General features: G+C 51.9%; 2 protein-coding genes across 2 annotated transcripts in view; both read left to right on the forward strand.

The window, feature by feature from the left end:
* The window catches only part of GRK3 (G protein-coupled receptor kinase 3), a 59,776-nt gene extending 47,924 nt beyond the window's left edge, over nt 1-11,852 (forward strand). Inside the window, exons 16-21 of the mRNA XM_015644240.3 lie at nt 467-533; nt 965-1,060; nt 3,163-3,325; nt 4,049-4,185; nt 5,132-5,245; nt 5,751-11,852. Coding sequence (XP_015499726.1) covers nt 467-533; nt 965-1,060; nt 3,163-3,325; nt 4,049-4,185; nt 5,132-5,245; nt 5,751-5,912 — 739 coding nt within the window. The 3' untranslated portion in view covers nt 5,913-11,852. The remainder of the gene's footprint in view (nt 1-466; nt 534-964; nt 1,061-3,162; nt 3,326-4,048; nt 4,186-5,131; nt 5,246-5,750) is intronic.
* A 1,033-nt stretch (nt 11,853-12,885) lies between these two features.
* The window catches only part of MYO18B (myosin XVIIIB), a 54,036-nt gene continuing 51,250 nt past the window's right edge, over nt 12,886-15,671 (forward strand). Inside the window, exons 1-3 of the mRNA XM_033518235.1 lie at nt 12,886-13,056; nt 14,769-14,924; nt 15,012-15,668. Coding sequence (XP_033374126.1) covers nt 12,886-13,056; nt 14,769-14,924; nt 15,012-15,668 — 984 coding nt within the window. The remainder of the gene's footprint in view (nt 13,057-14,768; nt 14,925-15,011; nt 15,669-15,671) is intronic.

Genomic DNA, 15,671 nt, shown 5'->3' on the forward strand with positions numbered 1-15,671 from the left:
TTGGGATCTGACACTGATCCACATTTGGGATCTGACACTGATCCACATTTGGGATCTGACACAGATCCATGGTTGGGATCTGACACTGATCCACATTTGGGATCTGACACTGATCCACATTTGGGATCTGGCACTGATCCATGGTTGGGATCTGACACTGATCTGTGGTTGGGATCTGACACTGATCTGTGGTTGGGATCTGGCAAGAGAGGAACATTGCTGTTGGAAATGATGGAGTACCATCAGGAATTCTTGCCTGCCAGCCCTAGAGCACTGTTCCAAGTGTTTCCACATGAAAATCTTCTCTCTTGTTGTTTACCCAGGAATTCTTATGTTTTTCTCTCAAAAAATAGCATTTTCCCAATGTTCTCAAGTGATAAAAATGTGACCTTTGAGGGCTTTGTCTTCCTTGAATACACTTGAAAAGCCCCTTCATTTGTTGACTTCAGTCACTTCTGTTTTGCAGCGCACAAGAAGTAAAGGAACATCCTTTCTTCAAAGGCATTGATTGGCAGCAAGTCTATTTACAGAAGGTAAAGGATGAAGACAGTAATTTTAGCTGACTTGGTAAAGCAGTTAAAGGAAAATAAACCCAAACAGGTACTGAACAGAAAACTTGAGGGTCACAGTGCCCAGCACGTGTGCTGACTCACACAAATACAGGGAGGGTTGTTGATGAATATTCATTACTACAGATCTTGACCTGATAGAAATGAGTTATTATATTTCCATGGCTTCCTTTCCTCTGCTCTCTAAACTGAGGAGTTTTATCCCCAGATTTTTGAAGGAGCTCTAAATAAAAGAAGTGCCAACGATTTTGCACTGAAATTTAATTCCAGGGGGGGCACTCTGGCACAGTCAGGTGTAACCTGTGCAAAAAAATACAGAGGTTGTGCATGACTACAAAATGGAGTTAAATAATGCCCATTAATTTGTCTTTAATGACGCTGATTTCAATTTCTAGTACCCTCCCCCACTGATTCCTCCCCGGGGAGAAGTCAATGCAGCAGATGCTTTTGATATTGGCTCGTTTGATGAAGAGGACACTAAAGGCATTAAGGTACCCAACTCTCAGTGCTGGAGGGTGGCACTGGGACTGCTGTGCTTGGCTTTCCATGTGTGTGTGGCATTCCTTTGCTTCAGGGCTCTGGATGTGCAAGGAATTCCTTCAGGCTGGGAAAATCAGTCCATGCTGGTACCTTGGGCTGGTTCCCTGTTTGTCGTTGCCTGCCAAGTCCTTACGTTTTTAGGTTAACTGAAATCTGCTTTCTTACCAAAAGTTCTATGTGATAAAGGAAATTTTCAAGAATACCTTATGGTTTGTGTGTTCAAAAGTTGGGATTCATTTCTGGTAGCTTGGAGAAGTGGAGCTAAACGTTGTTTTAATAGTTGAGAGGTCAGAGAGTGCCAGGGGAAACTCTTAAAAATGACAAACTACGTTAATACTAGCAATGTCATAAGTTAGAAAAGTGGTAAAAGAAATTTTCAGGTTCTGATATTATCCAAAATGTAATGAAAATAATGTAAATTATATTTTAAAAAAGAGAGAAGTTAGAGCTGCTGGCCCCTTTGGGACTCACAGGAAGGGGGTGACCCCCCCCTGTGAATTCCTCCACTCTCTGAAGTTTCCCTGGGACTTTGGGACAGCAGGGCTTGGGTCAGTGCCCTTCATTGTTTTCATCACCCATTTCTGCAGTAGAACAGACCTTGTTCTTGTTCTTACAGAAATGAGTCAGGAGGAAAACTAATTGTTCTAAACTTTATAAGCAAAAAGCCCCATTAAGTACTCACTGAGCCTAACAGGGAGCTCGTCTGTCAGTATCACCTGCTGTGGTGACAGAAGTTGGCACAGAAAAGTGCAGAGAGTCTAGGATGTTCTTTATCCCAGAAAATTCCCCATCTTCAGCATCAGTGTTAGCCTGGCAGGATTCCAGTCTCCTGTAATTCTGCAATGCCAGAATTCAGAGGAACATTTTGCAAGGAGGAGCCAGGCGGTCTTTTTATTCCTTGAGGGGATCAGATATTCTCAATAACATGATTTAGTGAGAAATCCTGTCACAGAATGTGAATCACCAGCAGGTCAGGGCTGTGTCATCTGCAGTTTGATCTGAGAATCTCATAGCTCAGGCTGCCCATGGGATAAATTTACCCTTGGGGGTCAGTCAGGGAGGGATAGAGCAGCTCCCCTGGGTGTCACAGGCGTCCAGAGGGGACGGGAGGTTTCCTGCTGGAGTCAGCTGCCAGCGTGGTGCCAGGAGCTCTCTCTGCCCTGGGCACCACAGCTTGAACTCCTCACTCTCCTCCCTGTTCCCTGGGATTGTGTTTATCCTGAAGAGTGTTCTGTGGCCCCAAGAAGGGCACGTGAGCTTTGGGGTTATGAGGGGACGCCTGTGGCTGTTCCCCCTTCCTCAGGTGCTGCAGGGAGTCCCTGCAGTTGCAGAGAGATCTTCTGGGAGTGTATTTTCCTGCTGGGTTATGGCATGGATCTCTGAAAATGAGGAGAATATCTATTCCAGGAGTGTCTGGCCTGACTGCAGTAGGAGAATTAAGCTGCTCCAGCTGTTGGTGCTGCATCTACACACCTTTAAACCCCTCCAGGGATGAGCACTCCACCACTGCCCTGCTCATTGCTGGATAACCCTTTAGGTGAAGGAATTTTTTCCTAATTTTCTTCAGTGCAATTCAATTTAAGTACTCAAAGGATTAGTGGAGAAAATAATCTTTATACCAGGAAGATCGAGGTCTGCAGCACATGCTGCTGAATTCCAATGGTTAATTATTAAGAATGTAAAGCCAAGCTGTGGAATGGAGCATTTGTGCTGAGGAGGTTTTTGTGCAACAAAGTTAAGAATACTGTTGCTAAACTTTGGAGTAATTACTTAAATGTCTAGAGAGCATCGTGGGGCAGTGTTGAGTGAGGATTTTGGAGCTATCAAACCAAACCAGTTTTGAGCAGGTGGCCTGTTCTCTGCACATAAATTAATAATCTTTGCTTAAATTAGTGTCTGTGCTTCTCTTGCTTGCATCTGTTTGTTTTGTGAAGGTTTGAGTTCAATCCATCTTGTAAAATAATACTGTTGCATGGGTAACTATTAACTGTTGGGGATAAGAATAGTGAAAGTTATTAAAATGTTGGGTTTTTTGTTGTTTTTCTCTTGCAAGTTGCTTGATAGTGACCAGGAGTTATATAAGAACTTCCCTCTGGTAATATCGGAGCGTTGGCAGCAAGAAGTAGCAGAAACTGTTTATGATGCAGTAAATGCAGACACAGATAAAATTGAGGCCAGAAAAAGGGCTAAAAATAAGCAGCTTGGCCACGAGGAAGGTAATCTGTCCTTACACTTCTCTCATCTTTTGCTGCTAGGTAGTAATTCCTGGGTTTGGAGTTCCACAGACTCCCATTGCTGTCATTCCCGGGAATCGTTAGGATTCGTTTAATCGCTGTCGTGTTGCTTAAGATGTTTCTTAATGTTTTGAAATGCTGAATGATGACATCAAGCTTTGGAAAGAGATTCATGGAATCCCAGAGTCCTGGAATGGTTTGGGTTGGGAAGGACCTCAAAGCCCATTCAGTGCCACTCTCTGCCATGGGCTGGGACACCTTCCACCATCCCAGGTTGCTGCAAACCCTGTCCAACCTGGCCTTGGACACTCCCAGGGATGGGGCAGCCACAGTTTCTCTGGGCACCCTGTGCCAGGGCCTGCCCACCTTCCCAGTCTGGGGGGGTTTGATTTCCTGCCAGAGCTGGGAAGGGCCCAGGAGGTTTTGCACAGCAAACTGCAGCTTGCACGGGGGTGTTGCATCAAACCCCCAAACTCTGGAGAGCAGCATTCAGTGCTTTTAATAACCTCCTCCAGTAAGATTCTTCGCCAAGAGCCAAGCCCTGTCCTTGTTCCTGCTCTGCAGCCACAGCAGCTGTGCAGTTAGGGCAGAAGTGGGGCTGTGTGTGTGATCTGAACCTGCTGAGGGCACGGCGGGTCCAGGGCTCACTCAGAATGCTTCCAGCTGCCCCTCCTGTGGCTTTGCTAACATCTCCTCTTGGTTTAGATTATGCCCTGGGGAAGGACTGTATCATGCATGGATACATGCTCAAGCTGGGGAACCCTTTCCTGACTCAGTGGCAGCGGCGTTACTTTTACCTCTTCCCCAACCGGCTGGAGTGGCGAGGAGAAGGAGAGTCCCGGGTGAGTGAGGGGACTGGGGAGCTGTGCTGGAAGGCAGGTGGAGGTGAGACACACCTGGAGCGCCCAGGAGTTCTTGTGGGGAAGGAGTTTCCACTTGAGTAAAAGCCCAGTGGATTTGAGTAACTTCTCTCAAGTCTCACTGTAGTTTATGGGTAGCTTACACTGCACAGAGGAGATGTAAAGTTGACTTGAGAAACCTGTTTGCTCTGTTTTGTTGTGTTTTTAAAGGATTTTGGTAGTTGATGGTGTTGTTTTCCATTTAGGATCTCTGGACTATTTATACAAAAAAACACAAACTGGTAAGGTGACAAATGCTATAGCATTTTATTGCCCAGAAAATGCTATAGTGGCTGTAGTGTAGCCCAGCTGTGCTCACGTGCAGGGCAGATAATTTGTATATTTAAGTTAAGGAAGCATTTGGAATTTAAGACATTGTGTCCTCTGCAGTCCATAGGGAGAGTTTTCCTGCACACTGCAGTGTATGTTCTCTTTGTAAGTATTCAGTGCTGAAATACTGAAATACTCCCTTTCTGCTCTTTGAAATGGTAAAATTGGCTTTTGTTTTTTGGGGTTTTTTTTGGTAATAACAGTAATGCTTGAAAAATGTATCAAATTATATGCAGCTCTTCAGGGAAAATAGTGAATATTCTGTTTGCAGACACACCTATTTGTAGATTCTTATTTCGTGCTGTCATTACTGGCTTTTAGAGCTGATATTTCGTTGTCACTATTGAAGCAACCAAGCCCCTTGTAAATCTCTCTCTTACCTTACTATCTATCTTTAGTTCATGACCCAGCCTTCAGAAATAAATGTTTGTGTAATGACTCTCAATGTTCATCACTTAATTCATGTGGATAGTCCAGGAAAATGGAGATAGTGGCTTCATTTGACGGGCAACAGGGTTGGTTTTTCAATTATTTCTCTGCTCTTTTGCAAATGCTGCAGCAAAACCTGCTGACAATGGAACAAATTGTATCTGTTGAAGAAACACAAATTAAAGATAAGAAATGCATCTTACTGAGAATTAAAGGAGGAAAACAGTTTGTCCTACAGTGTGAGGTAAGACTTGATTTTTGATAGCTTGATCAGATTGTTTTGCATATGATAAAACAACAAGTTTTTCAGGTCATCCTGTTGCATGTTAACTAAGGCACTTGGTGAAGCAGAGCTGAAGTGTTTATCACACTCGAGTTTTGAAAGCAGGAAACCTGCAGCTGTGCCAGTTCCCATCATGGATTTCAGTGGTTTTTGGGAGAAAACTAGTTTGGTTTATTAAATAGCTAAAAGCTCCCAAACTTCTCAAGCTCTGTGTGCTCCAAGGGGCTCATTGGCTCTTGTCTCACTGTGGGGAGCTGCTGGAGCTCATGTCTGGAAGGGGGAAGTGCTCAAGTCCTCAAAACATTGCACCAGCCTTCCTTGGGGTGATGGAGAAGCTAAGGGCAATACCCAAAATCGCTCATTCCTTCAGAACAATTAAAATAACTTCCCTGAAGTGCTGTCTGAGAGAGAAGACGCTGTTGGCCGCGTAGGACGAAGTGCCAAACTGCTTCTGTGTCTCTTGCAGAGCGACCCCGAGTTTGTTCAGTGGAAGAAAGAGCTGACAGAGGCTTTCACCGAGGCCCAGAGGTTGCTGCGCCGGGCTCCAAAGTTCCTCAATAAATCCCGCTCCACAGTCGTAGAGCTCTCGAAGCCCCCGCTCAGCCACAGGAACAGCAACGGGCTGTAGGAGACACCGACCACGTTCCCACAGGGAGAGCTGCTTGGTGAACCTGCAGAGTGTCCCAGAACCCTTGTGAACGAATGACTTTGTGCAGTCCTGGGCGCGGGCCGCGCTCGGAAGAGGAGGAATTGGATGTTTACAGCGTGGGGTGGCGTCAGGACTCTGTCTCCGGAGGCTGGAAGGGCGGCGGGGGGGTCCCTGCCCCCGGCAGCGCTGGAAGTCACCAAGCGGAGAGGCTGCTCCTTGCTCCCACGCGTCCCCACCCCCGGCGGGGCCCGGCTGAGCTCCGTCCCTCTGGAACTAGTGATGGAAGGAAGGAAGGAAGAGGCTTTTTCCCCGCCGGGCCGGGGGTGGCGCGGGTGCTGCTGGCCGGGTGACGCTGCCGCGGTGACACCGACGGAGCCGGAGCTGCCGCCTGGCCCTGGTGGGTGCCCCTCACTCTGTCGTGTTGCCGTGTCCTTCCCGACCATTACTGCTGACTTCTCTGATAACCTTGCTCCATACTGCTGATGATCAACAGTGTGACTCTGATGCACTTCAAAGTACTGAATTCTAACTGTCCTGTGGTTTAAATGTTATTGCTACTTCATGGGAGCGTTGAACTCGAATTATTCCCTGGGTTTGCTGTACTCACTAATAGTAGCTACCACCGTTTTGCTTCTTCTACGTATATGCAGTACTATAACTGACACAATAGAGTAATAATTGGTGAAGAGGAATTTATGGTAGCTTCATCTAGTGCTCTGTTGTATAAATTGACTATTTTAGCACAGTTTTTAAAGAGCAGATTCCTTTTGACAAGTTTACAGTGAACATAAAAGACAGTTCTTTTCCATTTCAGGTCAACTGCACTTTTTAAAAAATTAAAAAGAAATTATTCAAATCCAGTGCATTCCTAGAGCATGTGCTGGGTTCCGGTGTGTGTGGGTACCTCGGTACGTATCCCGGATCACTCCTCAGTCCTGGGACTCGGGATCCTCCTCTGCTGTACACAGGTGTGTTCCCATAGCATAGAAATCCCAGAAATCCCCAGAAATCCCCAGAAATCCCCAGAAATCCCCAGAAATCTCCAGAAATCCCCCTGGAGCCCAGCCCAGGAGGTTCATGCACATATCACAGCTCGGCTTAGGAAAGGATCTCTCATTTTCTCTTCTGAAGAGTTCAAACTGCCCACAGTGAAAGCAGTGTGAGAAAACTGAGCATGGAACTGACAGAAGGAGCTGATGAAATGCCAGGTTTATGTTAATTCCACCTGAGGCACCAGGTGTGTTGGGTGGAAAGTCTCATTGAAGGAAAGATCTAATCCTGAGCTGTCCCACAGCTTCAAGCTGGGCCCTGCCCTGGGTGTTGTGCTGCTTTGTAAGAGAGAGGTCAGGGCTGAACTTAAGCTGTTTTTCCAATTCAGTGACCAGCTTAGAGAAGATTTTTCTTCCCATCTACAGAGGTACAGCTCTCACAGTCCCTGAAGACAGTGGAGTTGTGCCTGTGGAAGTGGGAGTAGAAGTTGTGCGTGGTTTCTCGAGCGTGTGTGGCTGTCAGATCACCACGGAGTTCCTTGGAGAAAAGTAGTACAAGTGGCTCTGCTTCTGCATGAGAGCTGTGTTTGCTGCACAGCTTGTGCAAACCCTGGCTGGCCACCTGGGGCTGCTGCAAAGGGAAAATGCATTCTGGAAAATATCCCCTTAGAAAGTGGTTTATTTCAATGATTTTTATTTTTTTTTCTCCCCCATTTATTTTCTAAATTATTCTGTGTAAACAGTACCGACCTCTCTGTCATTCCTGTTGAGCATCTCAGCTCCTCTGTAAGGAGCCATGTCAGAGGTCAGTGGTTGGAATTGATGATCTCGGAGGTTTTTCCAACCTAAAATGATTCCATGATTCTGTGTGTGGTATTTAAAAAGTGTTTGGGATAAAAAATGTCTCATCCCGTTGGCTGTGGTTCAGCTTTCCCTACAATACCATGCAATGCTCGTATTTTTCTCCTTGATTTAGAAAAAAGCCCTCAGATGGTGTTAAAACCTTCTCACAGTTCTTGTGTAACTTGTTTTTACTTTTTTAGTCCCTGCTCAGTTCCATTCTTCTCCTTCAGTTATTTTCCATGGCTGGATTTCACTCTCACTCCCTGTCAGCAGACTCTGGTGCCGATGTCAGCGAGGGGGGAACAGGTCATCAGCTGGGAAACTGTGCCTCAAACCCAGAGATTTTATGTGAAATGAAGGCTGTGTGTTGACTTAGGGAAACACATCTATTCTGGAATGTGATGGAGTTGGGATGGCTGAATATCCTCATTATCCTGGTCCTTGCTTGCCCCATCCAGTCTCCAGTGGGAGAGGCAGGAAAAGATTTGGATTTCTTTAGCCAGCTGATTTATTGACAGTTGAAAATAGCTTTATTTTCATGACTTGTATCTAACTGTGCAGCTAGGGGGGAGGAGAGGTTATCACAGTGACAAACTCCTGAATGAAGGTGGGATCCCAGTAGGAAATGGGGCTCTGTGTGGAAGTGACTGGATGTGCTGGTGCAGAGGGAGAGCTGGAATTGCACTCTCCAAACCAAAAAAATCCTGGTTACTGCCCCAGACTGCTCCTTCCTGGTGTAGCAACCAGAGTCTCTGAAGTTTTTGTTTTGGACAGAGATTCCTGGTGGTGTTAATTTGCAGGAGGGTCTTTGGCTGTGTGTTCAGGATCCCTCGTTTATTTGCTAATTATTTTGCAAATTCACAAAAATGTTAAAGGAGCATTTACTGAGGGGTGTTTTTTGTGGGGTTTGTTTTTCAATCCTTCATCCAAGTGTTGGCCATCCACTTTCTCCAATTGTAAATCTTCCTCCTCTTAGTTGTGTTTGAGCCTTTTGTGTTCTTGTCCCCGGTCCAGCAGAGGCTCGGCTGCAGGCTCACGGGTTCTTCCCTAAGTGCTGCTGTGAGAGAAGCTGGAGTAATGCTGGAGTGGATCCAGCTGGGATTGACATTCCTGGTATGTTCCCCCACCCCCCAGCAGGCTTCAAAAAATCTTGGAGCAGGCTAATAATAGCTGGAAGTGTGTCTGGGAAGGGAAGCCTGGCAGGTAGGGAAAGAACAGCTCTGGGGATAGACCTTGGCTTAGTCACATTTGAGTTTTCCTGAATTTCTTGGGGCTGCCCTGAGCAGGTCCAGGAACTGGACTCTGATGATCCTTGTGGGTCCCTTCCAGTTCAGGATATTCCATGGTTCTGTGATTCAGCACCTCCCCTTTAGAAACCCAGTGGAAGATTTTTCTCTCCCAGTTTTATCAAGGGGGGGAAAGCCCTGAATTGTGAGGTTGTGTTTGGCTGTCAGATAAATCAGGTGTTTTCAGCCCAGTGTGGAGGTGCTGGAAACACTGGTTTGTGCTAAAAAAGGCTAATTTTGGTCATGGTCCTGCCCATGGTGGCCAGAGGAGCTCTGGGGCTCGATGTTCCCCGAGCAGGAGCAGCCCTGGGGCTCGGGTGACTCGGCACCGTCATTCCTCGGCTTTCCAGCCAGCTCATGAGGAATGAAATCCCTGGAGCTCTGAGCTGCTCTTTCCCTGGCAGCTGGTCAGCTTTAGGACCAGGTTCCTTGATTCCATGTCCATATCCGTGTCCTGCAGCCGTTGGCACGGCGCTGTCACCTCCCAGCACGTGGCAGTGACACGGCCCCTCCGCCTCTGAGGTGTTTGCACCCGAAATATCCCCAGAGGAAGGACTGGTGGAAGTGTACAGTAGACAATAAATAATTCTAGCTGTGTTGATTAATATAAGGAATGAGTCAGTTCTACAAATTAAAGAGGAAAAAAAAAAATAATCTGAAAAGCGTATTTTGACAAAGCATAGTATTAATTTTAATATTATAAAAAAAAAAGGAAAATATCTAAAATATACAGAGAAAATATGTATATCCAAATGTCTGAGGAGTTTCAAGATAATCTACTTTTGTTTCCTGTTGGTTTCTATTCCATGGTGTACATATTGTGTGGATGGAACATTGGCTGTTTTAATACTATTGTTAAATTGTATTTTTATTTTGTGTTAAACTAATCATCACAGACTCAGCTTTATTTTGTTTATGTAAAGGTTGCTATGCTCTGTAGGTATAAACCCGAGAATTCTATTTTAACAGAAAAAGCATTTTATATTATTTATTAAATACATGTTTCTCCAACTTCTTACATTCCACAGAAGTTCTGCTCCTTGTATGTATGGAAGTGGCAGCTCCTTTCAAGCAGGATCAGCCAGCTTTATTCTGTTTTTCATGACAAAGTAGGGACGGATTCCCTGAGGCTGTGCAGCCCTTCTCTCCCAGCACAGGGACTCCACTTTGTCAGGACCATCTCAGGTGGCTCCTGAACACAGAAAAACACCTGGAAAACTGCAAATCCACCCCTTGATGGGATATTTCCACATTTCTCCTTTATCCCTCAACATTCCCAGAGCAAGTGTTTATTCACAGGAGTCTGAGTTAAAGAGAATTAATGACCTAAATTGGGGCAAGGAGTCAGCGTGGTGTTTGATCCAGCTCAGCCATCAGGGAATTGCAGAGCTGTGAAGGGAAGGAGAGAGTGCAGGGAGAGCCTGGAGCGCTGGACACGGGGCTGGGCTGCCAAAATGTCCTTCCAGGAGATGGGTTTGGTGTTTGAGGGGGATCAAAAAAAGCCCTGAGGGAGCAGCAGTGCCTGTCCTAGAGCCAGGACAGGACCCTGCAGGGACTGTCCCTCGGGGCTGTGGGGAGGGTGACACCCAGGCAGGACCCCCCTGGCTGTGGTGCCATTGCTCCAGGAGCTGCCTCTGCTGGGCACATCTGGGAACATCTGCAGAGCCAAGCCCAGCACCTCCATCCCCAGTGAGGTACAAAAATAGCCCTAAATTCATCAGGTCACTCAGCTCCCCAAATGAGTTCCAGTTGTGAGGGTGGGCTGTGCAGTTTGAGGAATACTCAAGGTATAACATTGTGTGCTCAGAGGTCTGTGCTGGTCACGGCTGATGCCCGTGGCATTTCTGGGGTGAAATGTGGCATTTTTCTCACTGAGGGGCTGCCTGGGGCGGGGAGGGATCCTTGTTGTGCTCCCCAGAGCACTCTCTGCCTTCTTTTCCATTTCCCTCTCTGATCCCATGGGATTTTGGGGTGAGCTGTTCCTGGAGGGAGGCAGGGAGCTGGGGGTGGGTGGGACTGTGCCGATGGCATTGTGGCTCTCTAGTGTCACCCCTGGAAAGGTGCCCTGGTGGGGACAGTGCTGAGACCCGTGCTGCTGGCCTGGGGTGTGTCCAGGCAGGGATTTGGCAGAGAACCTGGGGACAGCTGCAGGAAGGTGGCCTTGTCCAGGGCCAGGTTGGTCTGGGTTTGTGTGACACGCTGTGTTTCCAGGCTGGAAAAGGAGATGGGCTGAGGTTTGGGCTGGGAAGAAGCTTTCCTGTTGGTAGCAGGCATCTTCTCCTCAGGGAGAAGGGAGAGAGCAGACAGTGGGTGAGATGGCACAAAAACATCTGTGTGAAAAACAGAATAAAGCAGGAGCATCCTCAGAGAGGGGTTTTGTGAGCACTTCCAGTGCCTCACTCGGTCTTTTAAAACAAAAAGGAGCAGATTCACACGAACAGCTACTCGCGATGAAGGAAACGATCGAAAGAGAACCTGTCCAAAATGTGTAATTAATGGCAAGCAAAGCCAGGATCTGTAAATAACTTTAGATATTGTATCGATGAGATCATTCCTTGTTTTATGTACTTGGCTCTTTCCATATTTATTGTGGGGAGGAGGGTCCCGGTGAGCTGTGGCCTCGCTCCTCACGGACTGTCCCGGAGTTTACAGCCCCGTCGTGGCGGGTGTGCCACACTCGGTTCTTGCCGCCAGTATTTTTTTAACGGATTATTTTGGCACAGCTAAGCTGCTTCTGTGTGTTGGTCAGTACAACTGCTCTCCTACGACCAGACCCCAATAAAAACCGTCCTTTGCGTGTGTGCTGGTGTCTCGTTCTTTCCTTGTCCCCTGTCCCCACACTGACCGTGAGGCTGTACTGGGATGTGCAGGATGCTGCCAGGACCCCATGCCCTGCTGCCCCATGCACAGGTAAGTCCTTTCCTTCTCCCCAGCTCTGGGCATCCTGTTTCCCGAGGTTTTTTCCTGGTTTTTCCGAGGTTTTTCCTGGTTTTTCCAAGGGACACAGCAGCTGTGTCCTGCAGGTGACACGGTGCCAGGAGGTGTGTGATAGGTGACCAAGGGTGGCTTTCCACCAGCAGTGGCCAGGCTTCCCCGTGGCTGCAGCACCACCTGGCAAGGACCATGGAAACTGGGATCCATGAACTGGGATTCATGGAATCCCAGGTGGGATTGGGGTTGGTGAGATGCTCAGCCAGCCCTCGGGCTCCAGACTGACAATCCTGTTTCCCTTTTTTACCACCAGAGCCATTCTGGCTGTAGGTGCCACTGCCCTGGGTTTGTCCCTGGAGCTTTTGGGTCAGATGCAGACCCAAGAGTGGCTGAGGTGGGGACGTTGCCCTGCTGCAGCTGGCCTTGGCCTGAGCTGATGATCTGCACCCTGTCTGGCTCTTGGGGACATGGGACACAGGTCCTGCTGGGCCCCGGGGGTCACCCTTTTCCCCATGTGGTCACCACGTGTCCACTCTGCTGCTCCCCTCCCACCTGTCCTGGCCGGGTGCTGACCATGCTGCTGTTGGTGCCAGGGGCTATTTTGAGCTCCGCTCCCAGGTCCTCCTCCAGCTCGGCCCCATCTCAGGCCTGGGGTGCTCTGGGGACCCCCGTGCTGGGCTCCCAGCCCGGGGTGTCCCCCTGGGGCAGCGCCAGAGCGCTCTGGGTGGGCTCGCACCCGAGCAGAGCGGTTCCCCCATTTCTTTGGGGTGCAGAGGTGCGCCCCAAGGAGGGCACGGGTGACACACGTGTGCACAGGCCGAGCAGCAGGAGGGCCCCGCGCTGCCACCGCCTCTCCCCAGCCGAGGCCCCGGTGCCACCGCCGCGGGTATTTTTAGCAGTGACATGTGTCACCTCAGCTGCCACCGCGGCGGGGGCGGGGGGAGGCGGCCGCTGACCCTCTGGGCGCTCCCCGCGCTGCCGCCGCCGCTCTCGGCTCGCCGGGGTCCCGCGGAGCCGGTGCTGGTGCGGGACATCCGCCCGCAGCCCCCCAGCAGGTACTCGGGGGGCTCGGGGGTCCCGGGGTGGGGGTCGGGGTCCCCCGGGCCGGGAGGGCTATTTTTAGTTGGGAATGGATGTCGATAGCGGCAGCCCCGGCTCCGGGGGCGGTTTCCAGACGCGGGGCTGTGCCGCGGGAAGGAACGCGGCCGGGCAGCGATGGGGACGGGGACTCTGCTCCCTGCCCTGGGCAGGGTGGCGGTGGCTGGGGACCCCGCGGTGGCCCCGGCTCATGGCACCCAGCGGGGTGGCAGCGGGCCCCGGGTGGCGGCAGGAGCGGGTCCCGAGTGAGGAGCGGATCCCCCCACCTGGGGCCGCATCCAGAGCGGAGGGAGCCCGGTGCTGGTGGCCGTGGAGCCGGGCCCCGGCGGGACCACCCTGCTGCTGGCTCAAGGCACGTCCTCTCCGTGCCCCAGTTTCCCCGTGTGCGGGGCAAGACGCACGCTCCCTCTCCGGCCGGGGGAGGGGTGACAATGCCCTGTCGCTCGCCCCCTCCGGGCTCTGCGGTGCCACCGGGGCCGGTTCTCCCCGGAGCGCAGAGCCCGGCTGGGGACACGGAGCGGGGGCAGCGCCGGTCCCTGAGGGCACGTGGCGCTCGGGGCAGCCGCCTGGGAAGGCAAGTGACATTCCCAGCCCGCTCCTGGCCGCTCCTGCCCTTTACTGTACAAGGAGATGCGGCTGCCGGAGGGGCACAGCAGGGCCGGGCGAGCCCCGACGCGCTCGGTGCATGAATGATCCCGACAGGTGAAGCCGGGGTCAGCCCCAAGTGGGGCACGCACGGGCTCCTGCGGCCACCCAGCCTGAGGCCGCGGGGTCCCACCATCGCCCCCGTGCCACCAACCCTCTGTGCCACCACATCCCCACGCTGCCCTGGTGGCCTCGCCCTCCCCAGCGCTGCCGCCCGTCCCCTGCCACGCTCCGAGAGCTCAGGTGGGCAATGCCCGGCAAGGTCACGATGCTGCCGGCCTGGCACAGCTCCGGGGCCAGCAGCAGCCCCTGGCTAACTCTGTCCTCTCTCTCTGCCCGGCGTGTCCCCACGTGTCGCCGCACAGCACCGTCCTGCCTCGCCGCCACCATGGCCATCTCCTCCCGCCTGGCGCTCTGGGAGCAGAAGGAAAGTCTCGGTCCAGGCTGGCACCGCTGGTGTTTCGGGGCTGGGTGCTGGGAGGTGTCACTGCAGCAGCCCCCGGGGTCGCATCCCCACAGCTCCCTGTGCATTTCCTTGCGCTGTGTCCGGCCCCCTGGCTCTGGGTGTTCCGCTCTGAGTGATTTTTGCCTGCCTGGGTGAACCTGGCAGGAGGCTGCAGGGTTTGATGGTGCTTCTGCTGCTGCTGCTGGAAAAGCTGCGGGAAGTGGGGCTGGTTTTGCCCTGGGGCCCGGCACGGAGGGACCTGCAGGGCTGCATGTGGCTGCGGTGATGCTGGAGCTGCTTCTCGCCTGGCTGCAGCCGGGACTGTTCCTCCTGTGGCCACGGCAGGGCTGTGGCACAGAGCAGAGCTGGCAGGGCTCCTGCTGGGGGCTGCACCAACCTGGGCGCTTCTCTCTGGGCTTTTCTTCTCGGTGCTTCTGCTCCCACAGCATCCCTGACCCAGCCTGGTGCCCACGGGCGCCCCGTGGTCTCACAGGGGAGCTTGGGCAGTGCCTCAGCCTGAGCAGGGTGCTCAGCCCTGCTGCACTGACAGGCTGTGCTGGCTCCTGCCCCTGTGACCCACCTCTGCTCCCAAACCCAGATTCGTGACGAGGACCGGGGGCCACCCCCGTCTGCCCCCCCCCTGCTGCTGTCGGTCATCCCCGGGGGGTTCATCAAGCAGCTCGTGCGGGAGACCGAGCAGGAGGCCAAGGCGGCGCGGCGGAGGAAGGAGAGCAGGGTGGGCACCAAGGACGAGGTGAGTGCTGGGGGACCTCACCCAGCGCCAGGGATGTCCCCAGGTGTCCCCAGGTGTCACAGCAGGCTCCTCTCCTTTGCTTGGCAGCCCGTGGGGAAGGACGGCGAGGCCCGAGGAGGGGCGGCCAGCGAGGGGCCCCTGCGGAACGGGCTGAAGGCTGAGGGGCAGGGGGACAAGGGGGTCACAGCCCTGGGGGACAAGGGGGTCACAGCCCCCCCACACAAGGAGCTGCCCCCTGAGAAGGCTGTGCTGGGCACTGTGCCCAGCAAAACTCCAGCCCCTGCACTGGGCCCAGCAGCACCTGCCCCCAAAACAGCAGAGACACCCCCCAAAAAAGCAGAAACATCTCCCAAAACAGCAGCACCTGCCCCCAAACCAGCAGAAACACCCCTAAAAAGAGCAGAGACGCCCTGCAAACCAGCAGAGACATCCTCCAAAACAGCAGAAACATCCTCCAAAACAGCAGAGGCTTCTTCCAAACCATCAGAGACCACCCCCAAGCCAGCAGAGACCCCTCGGCCAGGGGCTCCCAAGGTGGGAAAGCCATTGTGGCCTGGGAAGAGCCCCAGGGACTCTTTCCTGGGGGGCACCCCCCCAACTCCAGCCCCTGCACCCAGCCAGGGCCCCCAGCGCAGCAGCAAAGTCCCAGTGAAGGAAGGGGACGTGCCCAAGGGGACAGTCCCTGAGAGCACCAAGAAAGAGAAGGGGACAGTCTCTGAGAGCACCAAGAAAGAGAAGGGGACAGTC

This window comes from Parus major, chromosome 15 (genome assembly GCF_001522545.3).
Source record: "Parus major isolate Abel chromosome 15, Parus_major1.1, whole genome shotgun sequence".
NCBI lineage: Eukaryota > Metazoa > Chordata > Aves > Passeriformes > Paridae > Parus > Parus major.